The sequence below is a fragment of the Coregonus clupeaformis genome, chromosome 1 (genome assembly GCF_020615455.1).
Source record: "Coregonus clupeaformis isolate EN_2021a chromosome 1, ASM2061545v1, whole genome shotgun sequence".
In the NCBI taxonomy this organism is placed as follows: Eukaryota; Metazoa; Chordata; class Actinopteri; order Salmoniformes; family Salmonidae; genus Coregonus; species Coregonus clupeaformis.
Genome location: NC_059192.1, coordinates 66045882 through 66069642, shown reverse-complemented (window position 1 = coordinate 66069642; position 23761 = coordinate 66045882). Strand labels below are relative to the sequence as shown.

Genomic DNA, 23761 nt, shown 5'->3' with positions numbered 1-23761 from the left:
CCTGGTTTTAACCAAACACACCAAGCCCCTCGCAGACTATACATGTGGTGACAGTATTGGATGATTTGGCTATACTGATAAATCTATGGATAGCATAATTGCGTCTGTCAAACAGGTAGGCCTACCTCTTCTTTTTTTTTTTATAGGAAGAAATAGGCTCCAACAATGCCCTCTTGTTGTTAGTGAAGTCGAATTAAAATGAAAACAATTGTTTAAATGAATTACTTTCAGCACCGTTTGTTGTCCACCTCTGTTTGATTATGCCGTAGCTGCTCCAAAGCTGATGTCTGCCCGTTTTTAGTTGAGATTTTCTCCTGCACTCTCTCTCTTCATTAATAAGTTAACGATTTCAAAAGTGTCTGTCTGATGACATTGTAATACATTTGGTCTCCAGTGTATGGGCTACAGAAAAAACTCTTTCTACCGTAGGCTACATAATTTATTTTAAATGAATTTGATGGAGCGTTGGTAGAGCGCCGCAGCGCTGCGTCTCTCCAACAGCACCCTGGAGAGGTGCGCTGGGCATAGATAAGCTACATATTTTTCACCCTCTTTGGCAAAGTGGGCACTGGTTATCATGGGGCGGCATCAGCGCTCACCTATATAGCTTTAATGCCACTGGGTGAGAGAAGTTATCATTGTTTTGGGACAGAATAATTTGAGGTATGTGTTGTTGGAGGTGTGTCTTGATCAGTTTAGCTCAGAAAATGCTGCCCTCATCAAACTGCTGCTCTATGCGGCTGCCTAATCCTACCTAATGGGCGGGCCGGCCATGGATCTAATCCTTGAATTATATTTAGAATCCCTATTAATTCAATAGCATCTCTGTAGGCCTAGTCATAAAAATGTGTCATTTGACTTTTATTGTGGCATGAAAAGTGACCAGTCATTATGTTTTCATCTGATTGTCAATCACTTCAAAGGGCTCCTTTACTAGGCTACCTGCGCACGTTCATCCACTCGCAACATATTTCAAGCCTCCAAACAAAGTGGTGAATGGAAAGAGACATTGGTTACACAAAACACCAAAAAGTGTAGCCTAATGACATTTGGCGATTGTCATTAGGCCAGAATGAATGCCTCCCCTGCTATCTGCGCGCATCTCGGTTTCGGCCACTCATCTCTGCCTTGGCAAAATGTCAGTGTTCTCCTCTAACCACATCGCATTTTGGAGCGTAGGATATACAACCTGTTTTCAAGTCCATTCTTCATGCCTCTGACATGCAGTAATGATAAATAATGGTGTAATAGGTGTAAATGTTGTTTCATTAATGTGATAAGCTCATGTTTTGCCGGTACGGTAAGTGAGCATTTCTCCTTTGTCAAGATAGTCAATCCACCTGACAGGTGTGGCATCTCAAGAATCTGATTAAACAGCATGATCATTACACAGGTGCACCTTGTGCTGGGGACAATAAAAGGCCACTCTAAAATGTGCAGTTTTGTCACACAACACAATGCCAATGTCTCAAGTTTTGAGGGAGCGTGCAATTGGCAAACTGACTACAGGAACGTCCAACAGAGCTGTTGCCAGAGAATTGAATGTTAATTTAGTTTTAGAGAATTTTGCAGTACGTCCAACTGGCCTCCAACCGCAGACAGGACCAGAGGAGGACCTCCACATGCAGCTTCTTCACCTGTGGTATCCTCTGAGGAGGGGGTGCTGCTGAGGAGTATTTCTGTCTGTAATAAAGCCCATTTGTGGGGATAAACTCATTCTGATTGGCTGGGTCTGGCTCCCCAGTGGGTGGGCCTGGCTCCCACGTGGGTGGGCCTATGCCCTCCCAGGCCCACCCATGGCTGCGCCCCTGCCCAGTCATGTGAAATCCATAGATTAGGTCCTAATGAATTTATTTCAATTGTCTGATTTCCTTCTATGAACTGTAACTCAGTAAAATCTTTGAAATTGTTGCATGTTGCGTTTATATTTTTGTTCAGTATTGTTGCATTGACTGTGTCACCAACGAACTATCATGGTCCAAACACACCAAGACAGTCGTGAAGAGGGCACGACAAAGCCTATTCCCCCTCAGGAGACTGAAAAGATTCGGCATGGGTCCTCAGATCCTCAAAAAATTCTACAGCTGCACCATCGAGAGCATCCTGACTGGTTGCATCACCGCCTGGTATGGCAACTGCTTGGCCTCCGACCGCAAGGCACTACAGAGGGTAGTGCGTACGGCCCAGTACATCACTGGGGCCAAGCTTCCTGCCATCCAGGACCTCTATACCAGGCGGTGTCAGAGGAAGGCCCTCAAAATTGTCAAAGACTCCAGCCACCCTAGTCATAGACTGTTCTCTCTGCTACCGCACGGCAAGCGGTACCGGAGTGCCAAGTCTAGGTCCAAAAGACTTCTCAACAGCTTTTACCCCCAAGCCATAAGACTCCTGAACAGCTAATCATGGCTACCCGGACTATTTGCACTGCCCCCCCACCCCATCTTTTTACGCTGCTGCTACTCTGTTAATTATTTATGCATAGTCACTTTAACTCTACCCACATGTACATATTAAAAAATACTTCAACTACCTCAACTAGCCGGTGCCCCCGCACATTTACTCTGCACCGGTACCCCCCTGTATATATAGCCTCCCTACTGTTATTTTATTTAACTTCTGCTATTTTTTTTCTCAACACTTTTTTGTTGTTGTTTTATTGTACTTTTTTATTAAAAATAAATGCACTGTTGGTTAAGGGCTGTAAGTAAGCATTTCACTGTAATGTCTGCACCTGTTGTATTCGGCGCATGTGGCCAATAAGATTTGATTTGATTATGAAACTCGGGTTAGAATCGGGAAAACAAGACCTGTGCAATGCTGTACACCTTTTTTCCTTCATAAAGATCAAATAGTTCATGAGCTATTGAAGTTTGAAGGTCCGAATGTCTGGCGAATATCGAAACTCAAACCAATTTTACCACAGTGAAAAACGATTGGAACCATTTCCCTGTTTGACCGCTAGGTTTTATGGGTATTATGACTCATACTGTGGTACTCAGCACAGATAGAAAAAGACGCCAATATTTCACAGGATGTATAAATGTGAAGCATCCGCTTGGTGTTTCAACTTACTACCAAATATGGTAGTGAGAGGAAGCCCACTGGCGAGCAGTGGCAGAAGATGGATCGAGATGGATTTTGGCCGACATTCTGCAAATGTTCTCATCGATGAAACATTTGATCTCAATACAGTTTTCTGTTCCCAAAACTAGAGTCTGTTATAAACAGAGTGGAAAACGTTTTCTAGATTTTGCCCTTTGCAAACGTTTTTAAAAATCGCGTTGTTTAGAAGGTGCGCAAAGGCGAATTTAGTTATTGCACACGCGCACTTCACAGAATAGGCGATCCCTAACGGAAATATGCAGATGTTACTCCAATAGGATCTCATAGCTCGTGCTTGGCTCTGCCCACCTTCTTGCTTGTTCTGCCCACTATGACTCATTTGTTCCCATCGAAAACGATAGGCTGTGGTCTATCTTGGTTTAGTTATAAAAAAATATTTGACTCTGGTCTGTTTTTCTTTATCAAGCACCGGCATGCGCAGTGCGCATGTTTATTCACACTTCCTGTTCCGGAATTTGGAAAACTGCACGGCAGGAGCGGGGGAAAAGTACAACAGTGCACAGTGGACCCATAGGACAGTGAATCGCAAAGACTCTTCGGGACCTACCCAACTACTTTTGGTGGAAAGATGTTCTAGTGATCTGGGTATGAAAAGCTGGGCCTTTGTCGTCGGCTCTGGGTGACATGAAATGCGGCTACTGTCGCTACCCCGTGCCGACTCTACGACCATGGCCTCGCCACTGCCCCCCTGCACAGCTGTCAGATACTCTGCCCTGGCAATCGTCGCTCTTCTCCTGCTCTCGGCGACTGCTGTGAAGGCCTCCCAAGGCGACAAGGAGCCAGTTTACCAAGGCTGTGTCACGCAATGTGTTCGGACCAACTGCACCGGAGCTCGGCTCAGAGGTTTTCAGTCTACACAGCCGCCTTACATGGCGCTGACAGGTGAGAGTTTTCTGCCGCCGCCACGTTCTGTGAAGTTTAAAAGCCTGCTAGCTCGCGCTGGGGAACCAGTCGCCAGCCAGCTACTACTAGAGCAGCGTCCACTGATATGGTAGCTAGTTAACCAATTTAGTAATCAGAGTGGAAATTAGAAATGCTTAAAAAACATATTGCTGTCATTAAATGCGTGTTTGGCTGTTCTGCATTGTTTAGCTGTTCGTATACTCAGACAGTGTTTTTTTTGGGTGATCACTGCATGATGTTTTGAAGCCAGTTGAGCATTTGAATTGGTGCTGCTAATGAATTATTTGTGATGCAACAAGCCTTAGCCCCATGGCTTCTGTCAAATCAATTAGCTACAGACAGTCAATGACCACTATGGTGTTGTTCCATCAGATAAGTTGGCTTACTGCTGTAGATTGTCAGGAACGACCACTAACTGTCTAACTCCAGCTTTCTGTCCCTTGTCCAGGCTGGACGTGTCGTGATGACTGCCGGTACCAGTGCATGTGGCAAACGGTGGGACTGTACCAGGCTGAAGGCTACAGCATCCCACAGTTCCATGGAAAGGTATGTGCCTTGCATTCTATGGTCAACCTTACCATGAGATCCTTAGTGCAGAGTTATCCAATATCAATAAATGGCTTTCAGATAACAAACTTTCTCTGCATCTTGGAAAAACAGAATCCCTTGGTTTTAGTGTCAGTGGGCAACTCTGTGGTTACACCAAAAACCTCAGTCAGCTACCTTGGGTGTGAATTGAATAGGTACCTGACTGGTGAGACTGGTCCTGAAGGTTTTAACAAAGATAAACCAAACATTTAAATTCCTAGCTCGGGACCTCAAAATATCTTGATAGTGTCACACTAAGGACTCTGGCAGGTGTGCTAGTTCAGTGTCTCTTTGATTATGCGTGCACATCATGGTTCACCAGCAGACCCAAACATCTAAAGAATAAGCTACAGACCAATCAAAACAAGCTGGTGAGAATTATACTTAAACTTAAGGGTTTTATGCAGCTAGGCTGGCTATATGTAGAGAAAAGGGTAATATTAATTCAACTGGTCCATATAATTATTACTGACTCAGCCCCCAGGTACTTATCTAATTATTTTACTTATATTAGAGATTTCTACCAATACAACACCAGAGCCAGAGACTCTGTTGCCTGTTTTATATTTAAGAACCTAACTGGTAAGAACACCATTTTATATACCAGCACTGTTGAGTGGAACAAACTACCACAGCAACTCAAATCCATGCCGACCATAACATTGAAAAATAATGTAAAAAGCTGGCTAATGATCGAGCAATATAACAATTGTTTCATGTCTGTATCTATGGAATGTGTCTGTATCTATGTACTGTATCAGTATTTATGTAATGTTGTAGTGTTTTTGCACCATGGAATTTAGGGACCACAATTGAAATGCAGTGCCTTCAGAAAGTATTCACACCCTGTCTTTTTCAACATTTTGTTATTACAGCCTTCATTTAAAATGGATTACATTTAGATTTTGTGTCACTGATCTACACACAATACCCCATAATGTCAAAGTGGAATTATGTTTTTAGAAATGATTACAAATTAGTAAAAAATGAAAAGCTGATGTGTCTTGAGTCTAAGTATTCAACCTATTTGTTATGGCAAGCCTAAATAACTTCAGGAGTAAAAATTTGCTTAACAAGTCAATAAGTTGCATGGACAAACTATGTGTGCAATAATGGTGTTTAACATGATTTTTGAATGACTACCCCATCTCTGTACCCCACACATACAATTATCTGTAACGTCCCTCAGTTGAGCATTGAATTTCAAGCACAGATTCAACGACAAAGACCAGGGAGGTTTTCCAATGCCTCGCAAAGAAGGGCACCTATTGGTAGATGGGTAAACAATTTTTAAAAAGCAGACATTGAATATCCCTTTGAGCATGGTGAAGTTATTAATTACACTTTGGATAGTGGATCAATCACAGGAGGCTGCTGAGGGAGAACGGCTCATAATAATGACCGGAATCTAGCAAATGGAATGGCATCAAACACCTGGAAACCATGTGTTTGATGTATTTGATACCATTCCACCAATTCCGCTCCAGTCATTATTACCACAAACCCGTTCTCCCCAATGAAGGTGCCACCAACCTCCTGTGGAATCAATACACCCAGTCACTACAAAGATAGACTTCCTTCCTAAGGAAACTGCTCAGGGATTTCACCATGAGGCCAATGGTGATTTTAAACCAAAGAACTGAGGATGGATCAACAACATTGTAGTTACTCCACAATACTAACCTAAATGAGAGTGAAAAGAAGGAAGCCAGGATACAAAACATGCATCCGGTTTGCAATAAGGCACTAAAGTAGTACTACAAAAAAGTGTGCAATTTTTTTTCCTGAATACAAAGTATTCACTGAGTACCACTCTTCATATTTTCAAGCATGCTGGATAATGTGCAAATATTGTAAAATCCAGGTTTGCAAAGCTCTTAGAGACATACCCAGAAAGACTCACAGCTGTAATCACAGCCAAAGGTGATTTTAACGTGTATTGACTCAAGGGGTTGAATACTTATTTAATCAAAATATATTTTGTTTTATTTTCCATTAATTAAAATAAATGTTAGAATTTTTCATCCAATTTTACATCAGAGTTGTGTGTAGATCGTTGACTACAAATGACAAATACATTTTAATCCCACATTGTAACACAACAATGTGGAAAAAGTCAAAGGGTGTGAATACATTGAAGGCACTGTAAGTCTCTGACTCTTTTGTGATATTCCTGTCACGTTTTAAAAATGTGTGTGTGTGTGTGTGTGTGTGTGTGTGTGTGTGTGTAAAATAAAATCAATCAACCTCTACGGCTGTGGAACAGTTTGGGGGTACTCAAGGAGAGGTTTGGAAATTAACCACTAGGCTATTTATGGGGATAATGAAATACTAGGATTCACTTTATTTAGTCTCACTCTTTCCTTCTTTGTCCTGCTGTCTTCTACAGTGGCCATTTGCTCGGTTCCTGTGCTTCGAGGAGCCGGCGTCTGCTCTGGCCTCTCTGCTCAACGGCCTGGCCTGCCTTCTGATGCTGCTGCGCTACCGCAGCTCTGTCCCACGCCAGAGCCCCATGTACTACACCATCACCGCCTTCTCTCTGGTGTGTTTGAATGTGTTTGTTTAGTGAGTGTGTCGTGTGTGTGTGAGTAAGACAGAGGTCCATCAAGTCTTACACCATTGTAGCATTTTCCTGTACATTGTAATGTGTGCATTTGAGTGTCCAGAAGTTTAATGAATTTAAGTTTTCAGAAACGTAACTTAAACTTTTTGCTTATTCATATTAAAATATACTTATGTAAACTAGTTTTTAATAAGATCTCTTTCTCTTTATTCAGGTTTCTCTCAATGCTTGGTTCTGGTCCACAGTGTTCCACACTCGGGACACCTATCTCACTGAGGTAATGGTCAAAGCCTATGTCATCCTATCATTTCATACAGCAAGTGGTTAATACAGCATGTGTTACAATTAGGGTATAGCAGTCTGTGATGCATAGCATACGTTGAGAAACCAGGGTAGAAGTCAATTCCACTTCAATTCCTGTTGAATTGGACATAGAATTTCTCCATAGAAATGCAATTTGTTTTCTCATTTGAGTAAAATTTAGATAACTGTATGATCCTCAGATTACATCAGTCCGATTCAGTTAGACTGCTCTCTGCCACTCACCAGTCACCACTCTTTGTGGTGTTCAATTCATGAATTGAAAACTACCTATTTATTTTCTATGAACATTTTTCAATTCATGAATTAGGATGCAGAATAATAATTCAGATGGAACTGTTAACAGGCATTTGCCATGGATTATTGTCAATAACTAACACCTCATCAGCAATCCCTCGAGGTTGAGGGTGATCTCTTCTTCACAGTTATTTTTTTGTTGGTCAGAACTAACCGTTTTATAAACAAAATATTTGCCAATCTGTTTATTTACCTTTCTTCAAGAAAATGGACTACTTCTGCGCATCTGCTGTCATCCTCTACTCTATCTACCTATGCTGTGTGAGGTAAGCTTAAAAACAGGCTTTTTTCTCATACTCTTCCTCAATAATATTGTTGATTTAACCCCTGTGGCATACAGTAAAGACACTGAAGGATAATTGACAAAGACAAACTGCATCAGTATAGAACACAGACCTCAATAAGCCATGAGTGATAATATTTATGTTCATCTATGTTTATATCACATACATAACTCTTGCGGTTGGCAACAAATATTTCCTTCCATAAAGTACTTTATTCCTGGGTTTGTTAATAGATGCCTCATAAATACAAGGAACATATGAAGGGTGATTATTAACCTCTGTATGGTTACATTTTAGGACAATGTATGATATGACATTGACCCTTATATCTCCCCAGGACGTTGGGGCTGAAGAAGCCGGGGGTGTCCAGCATGGTAGGGGTCCTGCTCATCCTGGCCTTCACCTCCCACGTGTCTTACCTGACCTTCGTTAGCTTCGACTACGGTTACAACATGGCTGCCAACGCCACCATAGGTACAGTTAACCGTACCTTAGTCCATAACAAGCAAAGAACACAAATATTTAATGCTAGTCAATTGTTCCCATGGTAACATTCACTTTAGCATTTCCCTGCTTGCAGTCAGTCTCAATCTCTCTCGTTTTCCCTACCACACTATCCCCTACCCCCTCCACCCTCTCTCTCCTCATTCCCGCCTCTCTCCACCACCTCCTGTTCCCTATTCCTCCCCTTCCACAGGCATAGTGAACCTGCTGTGGTGGCTGTGCTGGTGCTGGCAGAACCGGCGTACACTGCCCTACTGGTGGAAGTGTGGCTTGGTGGTGGTGCTGCTCCATGGCCTGGCCCTGCTGGAGCTGCTTGACTTCCCGCCACTGTTTTGGGTCCTGGATGCCCATGCAGTCTGGCACCTCAGCACTGTGCCGGTGCACTTCCTCTTTTACAGGCACGTAGACCTCTTGTCTATCGACCTACACCAGTGGAGGCTGGTGGATAGAGAAATGGGGAGGACAGGCTGATTGTAAATACTTGCTCCCACTTACTCTACAGAGCACTTTTTCACGTTTTTGAAAGCTATAAACAGAGTGCTCACTCAAGTTCTTCTACTCCAAAAGTAGTCCTCATAGATAATCCATAAGAAAAGGACAGCACTTGAAACCTTTCAACAGCTTCCCCTCAACCTTTACACAACCATCATCCAACATCTAGGCTTGTTTTCGTTTTGCACCTCTATTCCCTAACCAACTTAGTCTCTTTTTTCCTCCACAGTTTCTTGATAGACGACAGTCTCCATCTACTCAACACAGAGAAGACTGGTGTGAAACTGGAGTAGCAGGAGCTCATCACCACTTCACCCTGCCTCTTTCCTCACTCACCAATCAAGGCAGCCGTGCACCAGAATGGGGTGGAGCTCAGTCGCAATGGCTACCTGCATGGCACCTGTGCATCCATGAATTCCATCAAAGTATATACTTTTTTTGTTGATTTTATTTCATGTTTTTTGGGGGGTTGATGAAATTATTTCAAATAATAATTTTTCACATGAGATTTTTCTTGACTTGATGTTTGCATTCAGTAAGCTTTGCCTTGTATAGAGTGAGAAATAAGGCCCCTTTGTCATTAAACTTGATCTAAATATTAATAGAATACTGGACATTTTACACAGTAGACCAGATGCACATTGGGTATCCACCGGCACGCATGCATATCGATTTGATCAAAGTCCTCTACAGAATAGGCTTCGTAGGCTTGAAGTTAGCCCCATAACAGACACGGAATGCATTAGCTGTCAAAATCGGGCAGTCCTTTGAAAGTGATCGAAAACGGGGCCTTAATCCCTGGGTCATGTTCAATAGGCACGAAATGGAAGAAAGTGGTCTGAAACGAAGAGGTTCCATCTGAACTCGTCCAATGAGAAATGGTGTGCCCTAATAAACGCAACCCTCTTGTACATGAGGGCATGGTTTGAGTTTACATTATAGAAACTGCAGCTGCATGTGCCCAAGTCCATCTGTGCCAAAAGTGTCCCGACATACAGAGTGAGAGAGGTGCCCCCTGTCAGGGTGGGGATGCCAGCGGATTGTTCTGGAGTGGGGGGAAGGGGACCAGGGAGCATGTTTGGAGGCCATTCCAGCTGACTATTTTTTTTTTTTTTTCGCCATTACCTTGATTTTTGCGCCTATGCTATTTCCATTGCTGCTTCTTTTATTTGATATTCTTTTAAATGGATTTTCAAATTAGATTTTGTATTTGTTGCCATTTAAGATTTATTTGACATTGTTGTGTTGATAGTTTTTCTCGGTTATGACCACTTGTGGTTTTGTTTTAGGTTATCATGTAATGGAAGTCTTATTTTTATTCACCTTGATTGCCTTTCTGTGTGAGGAAAAGGAGAGATGGGAGTGGGACAATAGGATAGAAGTATAGAGTTGTGGACAGGGGGAGTGTACTGTGCAGTTAACCTATTGTACTTAACAAAAGTGAGGGTCAGACACAGGGGTGACCAATAACACCTGGTTTAGTGTGTGTGTGTGCCCTGCCCCCAATTTTGGATGTGTTTGGATGCATTGCACCCATGGTCTCAATATCACACACTACTCGATGCTGAGATGCTACCACAGCACTCTGGAGAATGTGTTCTCTCCACTTTTGCCTTACATGTAACACCCTGCCTTGTCAATTTGTTGTTTGTGTACGTACATTACACTATCTGTATGCTTGGTAACTTATTACCATTTCCTTTGCCACATTTAACCATCTGCCTTTCCTATGTTGCTCTCTAGAACTAAACATTGGCAACTAAATTGTAATAGCTTGAATTCATACAAAGTATAACTTTATTTCCGTTTGTTTGCTGTGCCATAGTTATGTGCACTGTGTGTGTGTGTGTATGTGTGCACTGCATGCATGTAACCATGTGTGTACATTTTAAATTCTGTCCATGCCTTTGTTGTATGTGAGCATGTGAACAATGAAGAGTATGTGTTGCTCGTGTTTCTCCTCAAGGTTCTGTTATTACTGCGGATGACCATCATGAACTGTCTCAACTTGTGTGTGTGTGGGTGAGAGAGCGCACGTGGGGGTGTGTGTGATAACACTACCCCTGAAGTAGACCCCCAATGCGTCAGCTATGTGAGTGTGTGTATGTGTGTGAGGGTCGCTGTATGAAAGCATGGCTGACCGTGTGTGTGTGTATATATATATATATATAGCTTCACTGAAAGCCAGAGGGGGGAGAGATGGCGTGATATGTGGGGGAAGAAGGCTACAGGAAAATCAGGAATAGTGACAGAGAGGACCTAGATTAAAAAGTTTTGTTCTGAATCATATTATTTGCTTTTATTTTCCATCATGTACTGTTTACAAACCATTGACATTCACCTTATGATATTGCCTGAATCCACAACAAGGCAAATCTACCCTTTGCTTTAGTCACTGTGGGAGTTATTTTAGTTCACTGGAAGTTAAAATGAAGGCAATGCAAAAAATTGACTTCATATGGTATAGAAACAATCTCAAAATGGGGACATCTGTTATCAACAATACAGACACATATATTGTTCCATATTCAATTTGTCTCCATATTTCATAGCCCAACTGGCCGCATGATGGCAGTATTAACGACGAAAAATGGAATAATACCGCCATCTTGTGGGTAGTTATTATTTATAAATGACAACAGTGTACTAATACTTCTGCTCAGTCCAGGAAGCAAGTTTATAACCTCTTTGAACGAAGATATCTCTTCCTGGTGTTAAATAGACCTACCTTAGAAATTAAGGATGTTACAGAAAAGAACCCTGGCCAATATTCAGAAAGTTGAAATGTTTAGAACATATAAATTATGTAGAAGAGATTGTGTCAGCTGTATTAGAAACATTTTTATCTGAACAGATTTCTATCTGAATGTTCTATAACATGGCACCAACCTGAACAGGCCTCTGATGTACTACTGTAACTCCAGGAACTGTTCTAATGATCCCTGATGACTACTCACTAAAGCCCTTCTTGTGTCCCAAATGGCACCCTATTCCCTACACAGTGGACTACTTTTGACCAGGGCACGTTTTTATCTGAGATTTACCCCAGTTGTTTACCCAAAAGGCTCATACATTTCTGCAGTAAGACGAGGCTCATTTTCTGGTTGATGATCGTCAAGTCGATCGCCAGTGCTCAAGAGTGCCCCACTGACAAGGGTATGTATGGTGAGGTATTATACTACTAGACAGTGTCTAGTGCAGGGCTCTCCAACCCAGTTCCTGGAGACATAGAACTCATAGGGCCTCCCGAGTGGCGCAGCAGTCTAAGGCACTGCATCGCAGTACTAGAGGCGTTACTACAGACCTGGGTTCGATCCCAGGCTGTGTCACAACTGGCTGTGATTGGGAGTCCCATAGGGCGGCGCACAATTGGCCCAGCGTCGTCTGGGTTAGGGAAGGGTTTGGCCGGGGGGGCTTTACTTGGCTCATTGCGCTCTAGCAACTTCTTGTGGCAGGCCAGGCGCCTTCATAACCACCTTTTCTGGCCGTGATGGGTTCATATTCCCGAATGAGCCACAGCCTACAATAAATGACCATGCACATCTCTCATTTAATTGGACCTAGTAGTCTAGTAAATAGATAGGCTAGTTCAAGTTTATAATACCGGTATAAAGTTGAATTTAACAGCTGATCTTTTACATTGAAGTAGGCCTATGTTTCAAGTTTTTATTGTCATGTGCACAAGTACAGTGAAATGCCTGTTTTGCTTGCTCTTTCCCAACAATGCAGTAGTGAATATCAGTAGTACTAAAAAAATAAATACAAAAAGTCAAGTAGAACAAAAACACAGTACTGTAATTGCATTTTTTGGAGTAGCCTGCCCTACAATGTTTCAGAATTCATGGACAGTCCATCACATTTAGGTTGGGGGGAAAAGTCTATATTAAACATTGTTGAATTCAAACGTTCTGCTGACAGGTCCACAACAATTTGCCGTTGTTTAGAAACCATAGCCGCGGGAAGTAGGGGTAGTAGTGTAATACCTCGCCATAAGCTAGTGGGCGCTCTTGAGTTCAGCACTAGAAAATGGCGCATTGGTTTCATTCCAGAAGACACAGGGCTGTACTTTGGAGGTACGTTTTATTTGAATGAATGGTCTGCTAGTTAATCGATGTCAAGACATTTAAGTGGCAGTGTTAGCATGAATTATCTGTAGAAAACGTTACGCTTAGCTATGCAGCTAACGTAAATGTGAAAAGAAGTGTGCATGAACATTACTTAGGCCTACCTGAACCAGAGACGTTGAATATGGTGATTCTCCTTTAAATCTAGGAAGCATCCATTCAACTTGCCATTCACCAGCTTTTCAAGCTTAATAATTTAAAAGTATGTTCGGTACTTACCAAAGAATGGCGTTTGGCTGAGCAATTATTGTCATTACTGCCATCACGGCCGGTATGTACTTCCAAAAAAGGTCTAAATAGAAAATTACATGCAACCGAAGAAATGCCATTGACAGCCATGTTGTTTTATGCCATTTCAAATAGTTATAATGCGCTGTAAAAATGTTTGGTGGCAGGACTTGGTGGCAGGACAGAAAACCCTGGAAATTAATTTAAAAAAAATATGTTTTAAGTGAAATATTAGTTTTTGTCTGAAGCTGAAAAAGACAGTAAATTCTAAACCTAATTTGACCTATGCACTAACAATGTCACATTCGTTTATAGACGGGGCGGACCAAGAAGCAGCGTGATATGCGTACATGTTTATTAAATATTAAACACAAAGACAAACAAACCGAAACGTGACGTCCAAGGCAACACAACATACCTTAACTGGAACAAGATCCCACAACCCACTAGTGCCAATAGGCTGCCTAAGTATTGTCCCCAATCAGAGACAACGAGCGACAGCTGCCTCTGATTGGGAACCACACAGGCCAACATAGATCTATACATACTAGAATGTACAACATGGACAAACACAGCAAGGAAAATACACACCCTGACTCAACATACAAGCGTCCTCTGAGTCAGGGCGTGACAAACAAGGCTTTTCCAAAACAGGTTTACAATACCAAGTACATTAATGGGGTAAACCTACTCTAAGAGTATGTATTAGGCTGTTTGAGAGAAGGTTTGAATCCTAATCAACCCATCCAATGTGAGTACATCTGTTGTTGAAGTACAGTAGATCAATAAAGCTACAGTACTCTAGCAGTAGTCAAGCTGCTTATGCTGAAAAGCCTTGATAGTGCATAGGTCTTTCGAAATTTCTTCAGACAAAAGCTAATATTTCACTTAAAATATATTTAGTTTTTTGTATTATTATAATTAAGAGGTAGGCTAAAGGATTTGCTCATTCGTGGTGGTGTGTTAAGACAATAGGAAATACTCGACTATCAAACTTTTATAGGCCTGGCATACATTTGCGTGCAGGCAAATTAGCCTACTTCTAAATGCGTGCTGAGGATGTCTGATCACTCAACATTGACAGGACAGAGAAACCAGACACGTGCTCACATGCGAACAAAAGACAATGAAAAAATTGACAAAACTTATAATGATATGAAATAAATCAAAACTTCTTGATCACAAGAATAGGCTAGCAGTTTGAATTGCATTAAAGGTGCAATATGCAGAAATCGCTCCTCCATTTTCCTGGTTGCTAAAATTCTAATAGTTCGCCCATTTCATTTTCATTGTACCACCTAAACTACGGATGTGCCGAGTAGTCGGACAAAACGAGTATCGTAACGGATATCAGCAATTTTCTGGATAGGATTATGATCCGAGATGTTCAGGTGCCAGCAAGAATCTTTCTCATGTCAGTCAGTCACAGAGTTTCTAAACCATACTGTACTGTCTTTCAGTCAGTCATGTGCATGGACTAAATAACTCAACTGGTTAGTTTGGGGCTGTACGTTGATCCTGCTGCTCTGATTGGATAGAGTGAAGCTGTATTTCTCTGTCCACTCGCTTCATAACTTAATCCGATCACTTTTCCTCAAATGTTTTTGGTCTTAGATTGCTGCTCCCTTCTACTATGATAAATCGCATGGCGAGGAAGCTTGCTATCAAGCTAAATGTGCATAATATCTAACAAGTGGGGCAAGGGTAAGGAAAAAAGATGAAACGCTAATGCATTCTGACTGAGTGACAGCAAACTTGGCTGCCCACTGCAAGTTGAAGACACAGACACACACACCCACCCCTCCACGCGGTGCTCCTAATCTGCAACTTTTTTGCAGTGAGAACGTGCAAGGAGGTATTTTGCCAACATCTATTTAGGCATATTAAAACACCTAATCTAAACCGCTGTGAAATATTTTCTCCATAAGCAAAAACATTGTATTTTCAGCTGTTTGAAACTGGTGTAAGAGGCGTTATATACTGTATGAGGCGTTGTACGTGCCATATTGTCAATTGTAACATGTAATATTCAATGAACAACTCATAAGGCAATGTTGTCATAGAGTGATTGTTGGGAGAATCAAACTGCTCATGTAACGAGAACCGGAAGCGCAGACTGCTAGGGGAGGAGAGTGAACGATTGTAAGTGGAAACATCAGTGCAAACTTCTTTGAAAGACTGTTTTTGAGACGTGGAGGGGGGGAGGGAGGGAGAGGAGACACAATGTATAGCTACAGCGCAGACTGCTATGGAAGGTTGAGTGGAAGCTTATGTGGAATGACTAGCTAGTGTAGTCCAGTGGACGGAATGGAATGGCAGGTAGAGGTCAGATGTTGTGATGGCATGCTGCTAAAATTGCTGAATTGTTTTGGTTGGTTGGTTCAGTATTGTAATTCGTTGGTATTGCTAGATAGCTAGCCAACAAGCTAACTGTAGATAGCTATATGCTAACAGCAGCTAACTAAACTAGCTAGCTAGATTACATGAAATTTGGCTCCATTGTGGCTAGCTAGCTCTTTCTCATAGCGTCAGCTAGCTAGACAAGCTAAACTCAAGTCTATCGTAAATCATGGAGTTGAGTTAGCTTGACTAGCTAGCTATCTGTTTTAGATGCTGACCAGACTACATCGCTTTTTAGCTAATGTAGGTAGCTAGTTAACTATATAGCAAACAAAAGGGCTAATGTTAACACATTGAATGATGTTTCATAAGCTGTTACGTTGAAGCCATCCGTGTGTGTGTGTGTGTGTGTGTGTATGTTTGTGAGAGAGAGAGGAGTAGCTAGCTAGTATGAGAGGGAGCGATCGAATGAATCTGGTGAATAACTTTGCCTCACATGGAATCTGATTATCACAATACTGTAATTTATGCATGGTGACACATCATGACATTCTTATGAGGTATAGCTAAGCTAAGTTATCAGTTGTGTGTCTGTCTCTGTGTTATATCGTTATAGTGGCAGATTCCTGAGATGATTCTAGACCAGCTGGACAGGACATATTCCTATCAGACTTCCAGGGGAACCCATCTTTAGCTTTTGTCAGGTCACACACAAGTTTACACACACAAGCTAAAAAAAAAGAAGATCTGCATCATATAATACATACACACCTGTAACAGATAAGAATCTTTCTCTTTCTCCTTCACTCCTAGTGAGGCGGCAGCCCAGTGTCTTCCCCATCCCAATCTAGTGACCACCGTCCTCTGGACTTAGCCAGCCTAAACAGACAGGTATACATATCACTGGGACATTATTATTACATTATCATTAACAGAAATTACCACCTTACGGAATGGTGGTTGTACCTGCATCGACTGATCTCATCTGATCTTATTCTGTACAAACCTTGATTTCCATCTTTCCAGTGAAATTGTGACTAATTGTATATGTAATGTATTGTGTCTGTATCTGTGTTGTGTAGCAACAGATATGTATGCTGTGATCTGATGTGAGGATGACACCATAAGAACAGGTGGTTTCAAGGAGGATGGAAACCTACACTTCAACATGATAGAAAGAGACAAACACAGAAAGATTACTGTACTTATGATTTGAGTCATGTGTGTGCGTGTGTGTGTGTGTGTGTGTGGTTGATTGATTAAAGAGGAGGAAGTCACTGACAGCTGATGAGATGTGGATCATATTACCTGGAAGGTAACCATTGGTGTTGTGATGGGTGATTTGAAGGAGTCAGGCGCAGGAGGGTAAATCACAGAATACAGAGTTTATTCCGGAATACAGAGTTACGCAGGATAGTGTCAAACAGTCCAGTGCGCAAAACAGGTGCACTGGAACAAAACAGGCACACAAGGAAAATATACCCCGGCAATACAAAATACATGTAGCTCAACCGAGCTACTCTCTCCTCACATTAAACAATCACCCACAAGGACAAGGGGGCAGAGGGAACACTTATACACGTACTAATGAGGGGATATGAACCAGGTGTGTGTAATAGACAAAACAAATGGAATGATGAGATGTGATGCGGCAGCAGCGCCAGAGCCAGACCTGATCACCTGGTCAGGCAGCACACTGTACGACCGATACCTGGGTGACCAGAGGAGGGGGACGTGTGTGCCCAGTAGATCAGACAGTCACGGACAAGAGCAGGCACGTACTGCAGCCCAGCTGGACACTGAGGTGGAGATGGCTCTGTGCGTAATGCCTGCTCTATATCCATGTCCATCGCTCATACTACCGGCGCCACAATGCAGGAGGCCAGGAGTATGGGGGTGTTGTCTCTGGGCCTCTCCTCTGTGTCGTACAGCCATGAAAGTATGTCTGCCTACACGTTCTTCATACCCGGGATGTATGATAGAGTGAAATCAAACCGGGTAAAGAATAGGGCCCACATGGCCTGGCGAGGGTTCAGCCTCCTCGCTGCCCGGATGTACTCCAGGTTACGGTGGTCCGTCCAGACAAGGAAAGGGTATTTCTCCCCTTCGAGCCAGTGCCTCCACACAGTCAGGGCTCGGACAACAGCCAACAGTTCCCGATCACCAACGTCGTAGTTCTGCTCCGCCGGGCTGAGCTTCTTGGAGAAGAAGGTACAGGGGCAGAGCTTGGGTGGCGTGCCCGAGCATTGAGATAGGACAGCGCCTATCCCTACCTCGGACGCATCCACCTCCACTACGAATGGTAGTGATGGATCAGGGTGGGCCAGTACCGGGGCTGAGGTGAAAAGACCCCTCAGGTTACTGAAGGCCCTGTCAGCCTCAGCAGACCAGCGGAGCCGGGACGGCCCACCCTTCAACAGAGATGTAATGGGAGCTGCGACCTTGCCAAAGCCCTGGATAAACCTCCAATAGTAGTTGGCAAAGCCAATAAAGCGCTGCACCTCCTTTACCGTGGTTGGAGTCGGCCAATTACGCACGGCTGAAATGCGATCTCCCTCCAACTCCACACCTGAGGTGGTAATGTGATATCCGAGGAAGGAGACGGACTGTTGGAAAAACAGACACTTTTCTGCCTTGGCAGAAAGGTCATTTTCCAACAGTCGGGCCAGCATTTTGCGAACCAGGGACACATGCTCGGCGCGAATAGCGGAATACACCAGAATGTAATCGAAGTACACCACTACACCGCGACTAAGCATGTCCCAAAACACCTCGTTCACAAAGGACTGGAAGACAGATGGAGCATTCATCACACCGTAAGGCATCACCAGGTATTCATAATGCCCCGTGGTTGTGCTGAATGCTGTCTTCCACTCGTCCCCCTCTCGGACACGCACCAGGTTGTACGCACTCCGGAGAACTAATTTGGTAAAGAAGTGCGCCCCATGCATTGACTCGATCACCGAAGGAATGAGGGGGAGAGGATAACTAAATCGTATTGTCTCTTTGTTCAGTGATCGATAATCAATGCAAGGGCGCAGACCGCCGTCTTTCTTCTTCACTAAAAATAAACTTGAGGAGGCGGGCGAAGTGGAGGGACTTATAAACCCCTGGCTCAGGGTCTTGGTGACGTATGTCTCCATAGCCTCCGTTTCAGCCTGTGACAGGCGATACACATGACTCCTGGGAGGCACAGCGTCTACCCGGAGGTTTATTGCGCAATCCCCCGCCCGATGAGGTGGTGACTTGGTCGAGGTATTCGGGGGGAATGCGCACGGTGGAGGTACTGTCCACCGTGGTTGCACCAACGGAAACACCGAGACACCTACCCTGACACTCTCGCAACCACCCCGTGAGAACCCTCTGGTGGACCAGCCGCTCGCCCGCCTCTCGACCCTCGGGCGGGTGATTGAAGCCAGCCGAAAGAGGCGAGCGAACTCCCCGTAGTTGTCCAACCCGGCTAAACCGGCATAAAAAAGCCAGACTACGGTTTGCAACTGCACATGGGGACAAAGATCATACTTTTTGGAGAAATTTCCTCTGGTCTGATGAAACAAAAATAGAACTGTTTGGCCATAATGACCATCATTATGTTTGGAGGAAAAAGGGGGTGGCTTGCAAGCCGAAGAACACCATCCCAACCGTAAAGCACAGGTGTGGCCATATCATGCTGTGGGGGTGCTTTGCTGCAGGAGGGACTGGTGCACTTCACAAAATAGATGGCATCATGAGGAAGGAATATTATGTGGATACATTGAAGCAACATCTCAAGACATCAGTCAGGAAGTTAAAGCTTGGTCGCAAATGGGTCTTCCAAATGGACAATGACCCCAAGCATACTTCCAAAGTTGTGCCAAAATGGCTTAAGGACAACAAAGTCAAGGTATTGGAGTGGCCATCACAAAGCCATGACCTCATACCTATAGAAAATGTGTGGGCAGAACTGAAAAACCTGATTCAGTTACACCAGCTCTGTCAGGAGGAATGGGCCAAAATTCACCCAACTTATTGTGGGAAGCTTGTGGAAGGCTACCCAAAACGTTTGACACAAGTTAAACAATTTAATGGCAATGCTACCAAATACTAATTGAGTGTATGTAAACTTCTGACCCACTGGGAATGTGATGAAATAAATAAAAGCTGAAATAAATAATTATCTCTACTATTATTCTGACATTTCACATTCTTAAAATAAAGTGGTGATCCTAACTGACCTTAGACAGGGAATTTTTACTTGGATTAAATGTCAGGAATTGTGAAAAACTGAGTTTAAATGTATTTGGCTAAGGTGTATGTAAACTTCTGGTTTCATCCTGGTTTATCACCTGCAACCTGCATTCAGAATTACTGCCAGGTTAGGGAAGATTGAATACTGAGACTACATCAGTCATATAAACCGGAACAACCATCCCAGTAACCAGTGCAATAAGTCCAACTACTAACAAATTGGGTTAGTTTAGAAAAATGTGTTATTTATCTTTTTGTAGCATAACATTAATCAACCAATCAATATACATGTAAAAATACAGATATTAAAACAAACAATACTGAAAATCACCCTGTAATAGAGCATGATGGGAAATACAGTGGGGAGAACAAGTATTTGATACACTGCCGATTTTGCAGGTTTTCCTACTTACAAAGCATGTAGAGGTCTGTAATTTTTATCATAGGTACACTTCAACTGTAAGAGACGGAATCTAAAACAAAAATCCAGAAAATCACATTGTCTGATTTTTAAGTAATTAATTTGCATTTTATTGCATGACATAAGTATTTGATACATCAGAAAAGCATAACTTAATATTTGGTACAGAAACCTTTGTTTGCAATTACAGAGATCATACGTTTCCTGTAGGTCTTGACCAGGTTTGCACACACTGCAGCAGGGATTTTGGCCCACTCCTCCATACAGACCTTCCCCAGATCTTTCAGGTTTCGGGGCTGTCGCTGGGCAATACGGACTTTCAGCTCCCTCCAAAGATTTTCTATTGGGTTCAGGTCTGGAGACTGGCTAGGCAACTCCAGGACCTTGAGATGCTTCATACGGAGCCACTCCTTAGTTGCCCTGGCTGTGTGTTTCGTGTCGTTGTCATGCTGGAAGACCCAGCCACGACCCATCTTCAATGCTCTTACTGAGGGAAGGAGGTTGTTGGCCAAGATCTCGCGATACATGGCCCCATCCATCCTCCCCTCAATACGGTGCAGTCGTCCTGTCCCCTTTGCAAAAAAGCATCCCCAAAGAATGATGTGTCCACCTCCATGCTTCACGGTTGGGATGGTGTTCTTGGGGTTGTACTTATCCTTCTTCTTCCTCCAAACAGGGCGAGTGGAGTTTAGACCAAAAAGTTATATTTTTGTCTCATCAGACCACATGACCTTCTCCCATTCCTCCTCTGGATCATCCAGATGGTCATTGGCAAACTTCAGACGGGCCTGGACATGCGCTGGCTTGAGCAGGGGGACCTTGCGTGCGCTGCAGGATTTTAATCCATGACGGCGTAGTGTGTTACTAATGGTTTTCTTTGATACTGTGGTCCCAGCTCTCTTCAGGTCATTGACCAGGTCCTGCCGTGTAGTTCTGGGCTGATCCCTCACCTTCCTCATGATCATTGATGCCCCACGAGGTGAGATCTTGCATGGAGCCCCAGACCGAGGGTGATTGACCGTCATCTTGAACTTCTTCCATTTTCTAATAATTGCGCCAACAGTTGTTGCCATCTCACCAAGCTGCTTGCCTATTGTCCTGTAGCCCATCCCAGCCTTGTGCAGGTCTACAATTTTATCCCTGATGTCCTTACACAGCTCTCTGGTCTTGGCCATTGTGGAGAGGTTGGAGTCTGTTTGATTGAGTGTGTGGACAGGTGTCTTTTATACAGGTAACGAGTTCGAACAGGTGCAGTTAATACAGGTAATGAGTGGAGAACAGGAGGGCTTCTTAAAGAAAAACGAACAGGTCTGTGAGAGCCGGAATTCTGACTGGTTGGTAGGTGATCAAATACTTATGTCATGCAATAAAATCCAAATTAATTACTTAAAAATCATACAATGTGATTTTCTGGATTTTTGTTTTAGATTCCGTCTCTCACAGTTGAAGTGTACCTATGATAAAAATTACAGACCTCTACATGCTTTGTAAGTAGGAAAACCTGCAAAATCTGCAGTGTATCAAATACTTGTTCTCCCCACTGTATGTGTATGTTTTCCCCTTCTTATCCCATGCATCCTGCATGCCAGCCTGCCTGCATGTTTGATTCATGACTCATGGCCTTGGAGATGTAAAGGACTTGGTAAGAATGAAGGCTATTGTCACGAGAATTTCTATCTCTAATTAATCAAACTTAATGCTTTGAATAATTCCCAGAGGGTGTAAGGCTCTGGTTTAATCATGAATTAAACGAAGGTCCGCAACCAACAAGAATGATCTGTATGTTTTAATCATGGAGAGCTCTGGCGCCAAAAAACATACAGCTTTTATATCCCTTGACACACAAAGGCACTTTGCTCCGCCCACCTTTAAACAGTTTATTAGTCCCCTTTACCCTGGAATGCTTTCTCAACAGTTTCTAACTTCCCCCCCTCTGTTAGTTGGTTGACACTACATTATAACTCTAACACCGTTCACAAATGTATATTGTATTTGGGGTGAAATCCTTTAGTCATTATTCTTAAAATACAAATTAATCTATCAGCTATGCTTCTTGCTATGCTTCTTGCTGGACATTTTATTTAATTTTTTTGTTTATTTAACATTTATTTAACTAGGCAAGTCAGTTAAGAAATAAATCTTATTTACAATGACGGCCTACCAAAAGGCAAAAGGCCTCCTGCGGGGACGGGGGCTGGGATTAAAAATAAATACATAAATAAATAAAATATAGGACAAAACACACATCACGACAAGAGAGACACCACAACACTACATAGAGAGAGACCTAAGACAACCACATAACACGGCAGCAACACAACATGACAACAACATGGTAGCAACACAACATGGCAGCAGCACAACATGGTAGCAGCACAAAACATGGTACAAACATTATTGGGCACATACAACAGCACAAAGGGCAAGAAGGTAGAGACAACAATACATCACGCGAAGCAGCCACAACTGTCAGTAAGTGTGTCCATGATTGAGTCTTTGAATGAAGAGATGAAGATAAAACTGTCCAGTTTGAGTGTTTTTTGCATCTTGTTCCAGTCGCTAGCTGCCGCGAACTGAAAAGAGGAGCGACCCATGAATGCGTGTGCTTTGGATCCTTTAACAGAATGTGGCTGGCAGAACGGGTGTTGTATGTGGAGGATGAGGGCTGCAGTTGGTATCACAGATAGGGGGGAGTGAGGCCTAAGAGGGTTTTATAAATAAGCTTCAACCAGTGGGTCTTGCGACGGGTAAACAGAGATGACCAGTTTACAGAGGAATATAGAGTGCAGTGATATGTCCTATAAGGAACATTGGTGGCAAATCTGATGGCCGAATGGTAAAGAACATCTAGCCGCTCGAGAGCACCTTTACCTGCCGATCTATAAATTACGGCTCCGTAATCTAGCATGGGTAGGATGGTCATCTGAATCATGGTTAGTTTGGCAGCTGGGGTGAAAGAGGAGCGATTACGATAGAGGAAACCAAGTCTAGATTTAACCTTAGCCTGCAGCTTTGATATGTGTTGAGAGAAGGACAGTGTACTGTCTAGCCATACTCCCAAGTACTTGTATGAGGTGACTACCTCAAGCTCTAAACCCTCAGAGGTAGTAATCACACCGGTGGGGAGAGGGGCATTCTTCTTGCCAAACCACATTACCTTTGTTTTGGAGGTGTTCAGAACAAGGTTAAGGGCAGAGAAAGCTTGATGGACACTAAGAAAGTGTCACGCCCTGACTCTGGGGACTCGTATTTGTTGATCAGGGTGTGTATTTTCTGTGGTATGTTCCTATGTTGTATTTTCTAGGTTTGGATCTAGATCGTCTAGATCTATGTTGGCCGGTTTGGT

The 23761-nt window shown here is 43.1% G+C and overlaps 1 protein-coding gene across 1 annotated transcript; it reads left to right on the top strand.

Moving 5' to 3' along the window:
* Positions 1 to 3547: 3547 nt before the first annotated feature.
* pgap3 (post-GPI attachment to proteins phospholipase 3) lies at positions 3548 to 11362 on the top strand. Its single transcript, XM_041883987.2, has 8 exons — positions 3548 to 4005; positions 4475 to 4572; positions 7004 to 7156; positions 7392 to 7454; positions 8000 to 8061; positions 8417 to 8553; positions 8777 to 8981; positions 9305 to 11362. Exons 1-8 carry the CDS (start codon positions 3753 to 3755, stop codon positions 9366 to 9368), a joined length of 1035 nt encoding a protein of 344 aa, XP_041739921.1. The 5' UTR covers positions 3548 to 3752; the 3' UTR covers positions 9369 to 11362.
* Positions 11363 to 23761: the final 12399 nt, after the last annotated feature.

Coding starts and splice junctions, on each gene's coding strand:
- pgap3 (XM_041883987.2), top strand. CDS start 3,753: ATGCGGCTACTGTCGCTACCCCGTGCCGACTCTACGACCATGGCCTCG. Junction 7,157..7,391: donor CCATCACCGCCTTCTCTCTG/GTGTGTTTGAAT, acceptor CTCTTTATTCAG/GTTTCTCTCAATGCTTGGTT. Junction 8,554..8,776: donor GGCTGCCAACGCCACCATAG/GTACAGTTAACC, acceptor CCCCTTCCACAG/GCATAGTGAACCTGCTGTGG.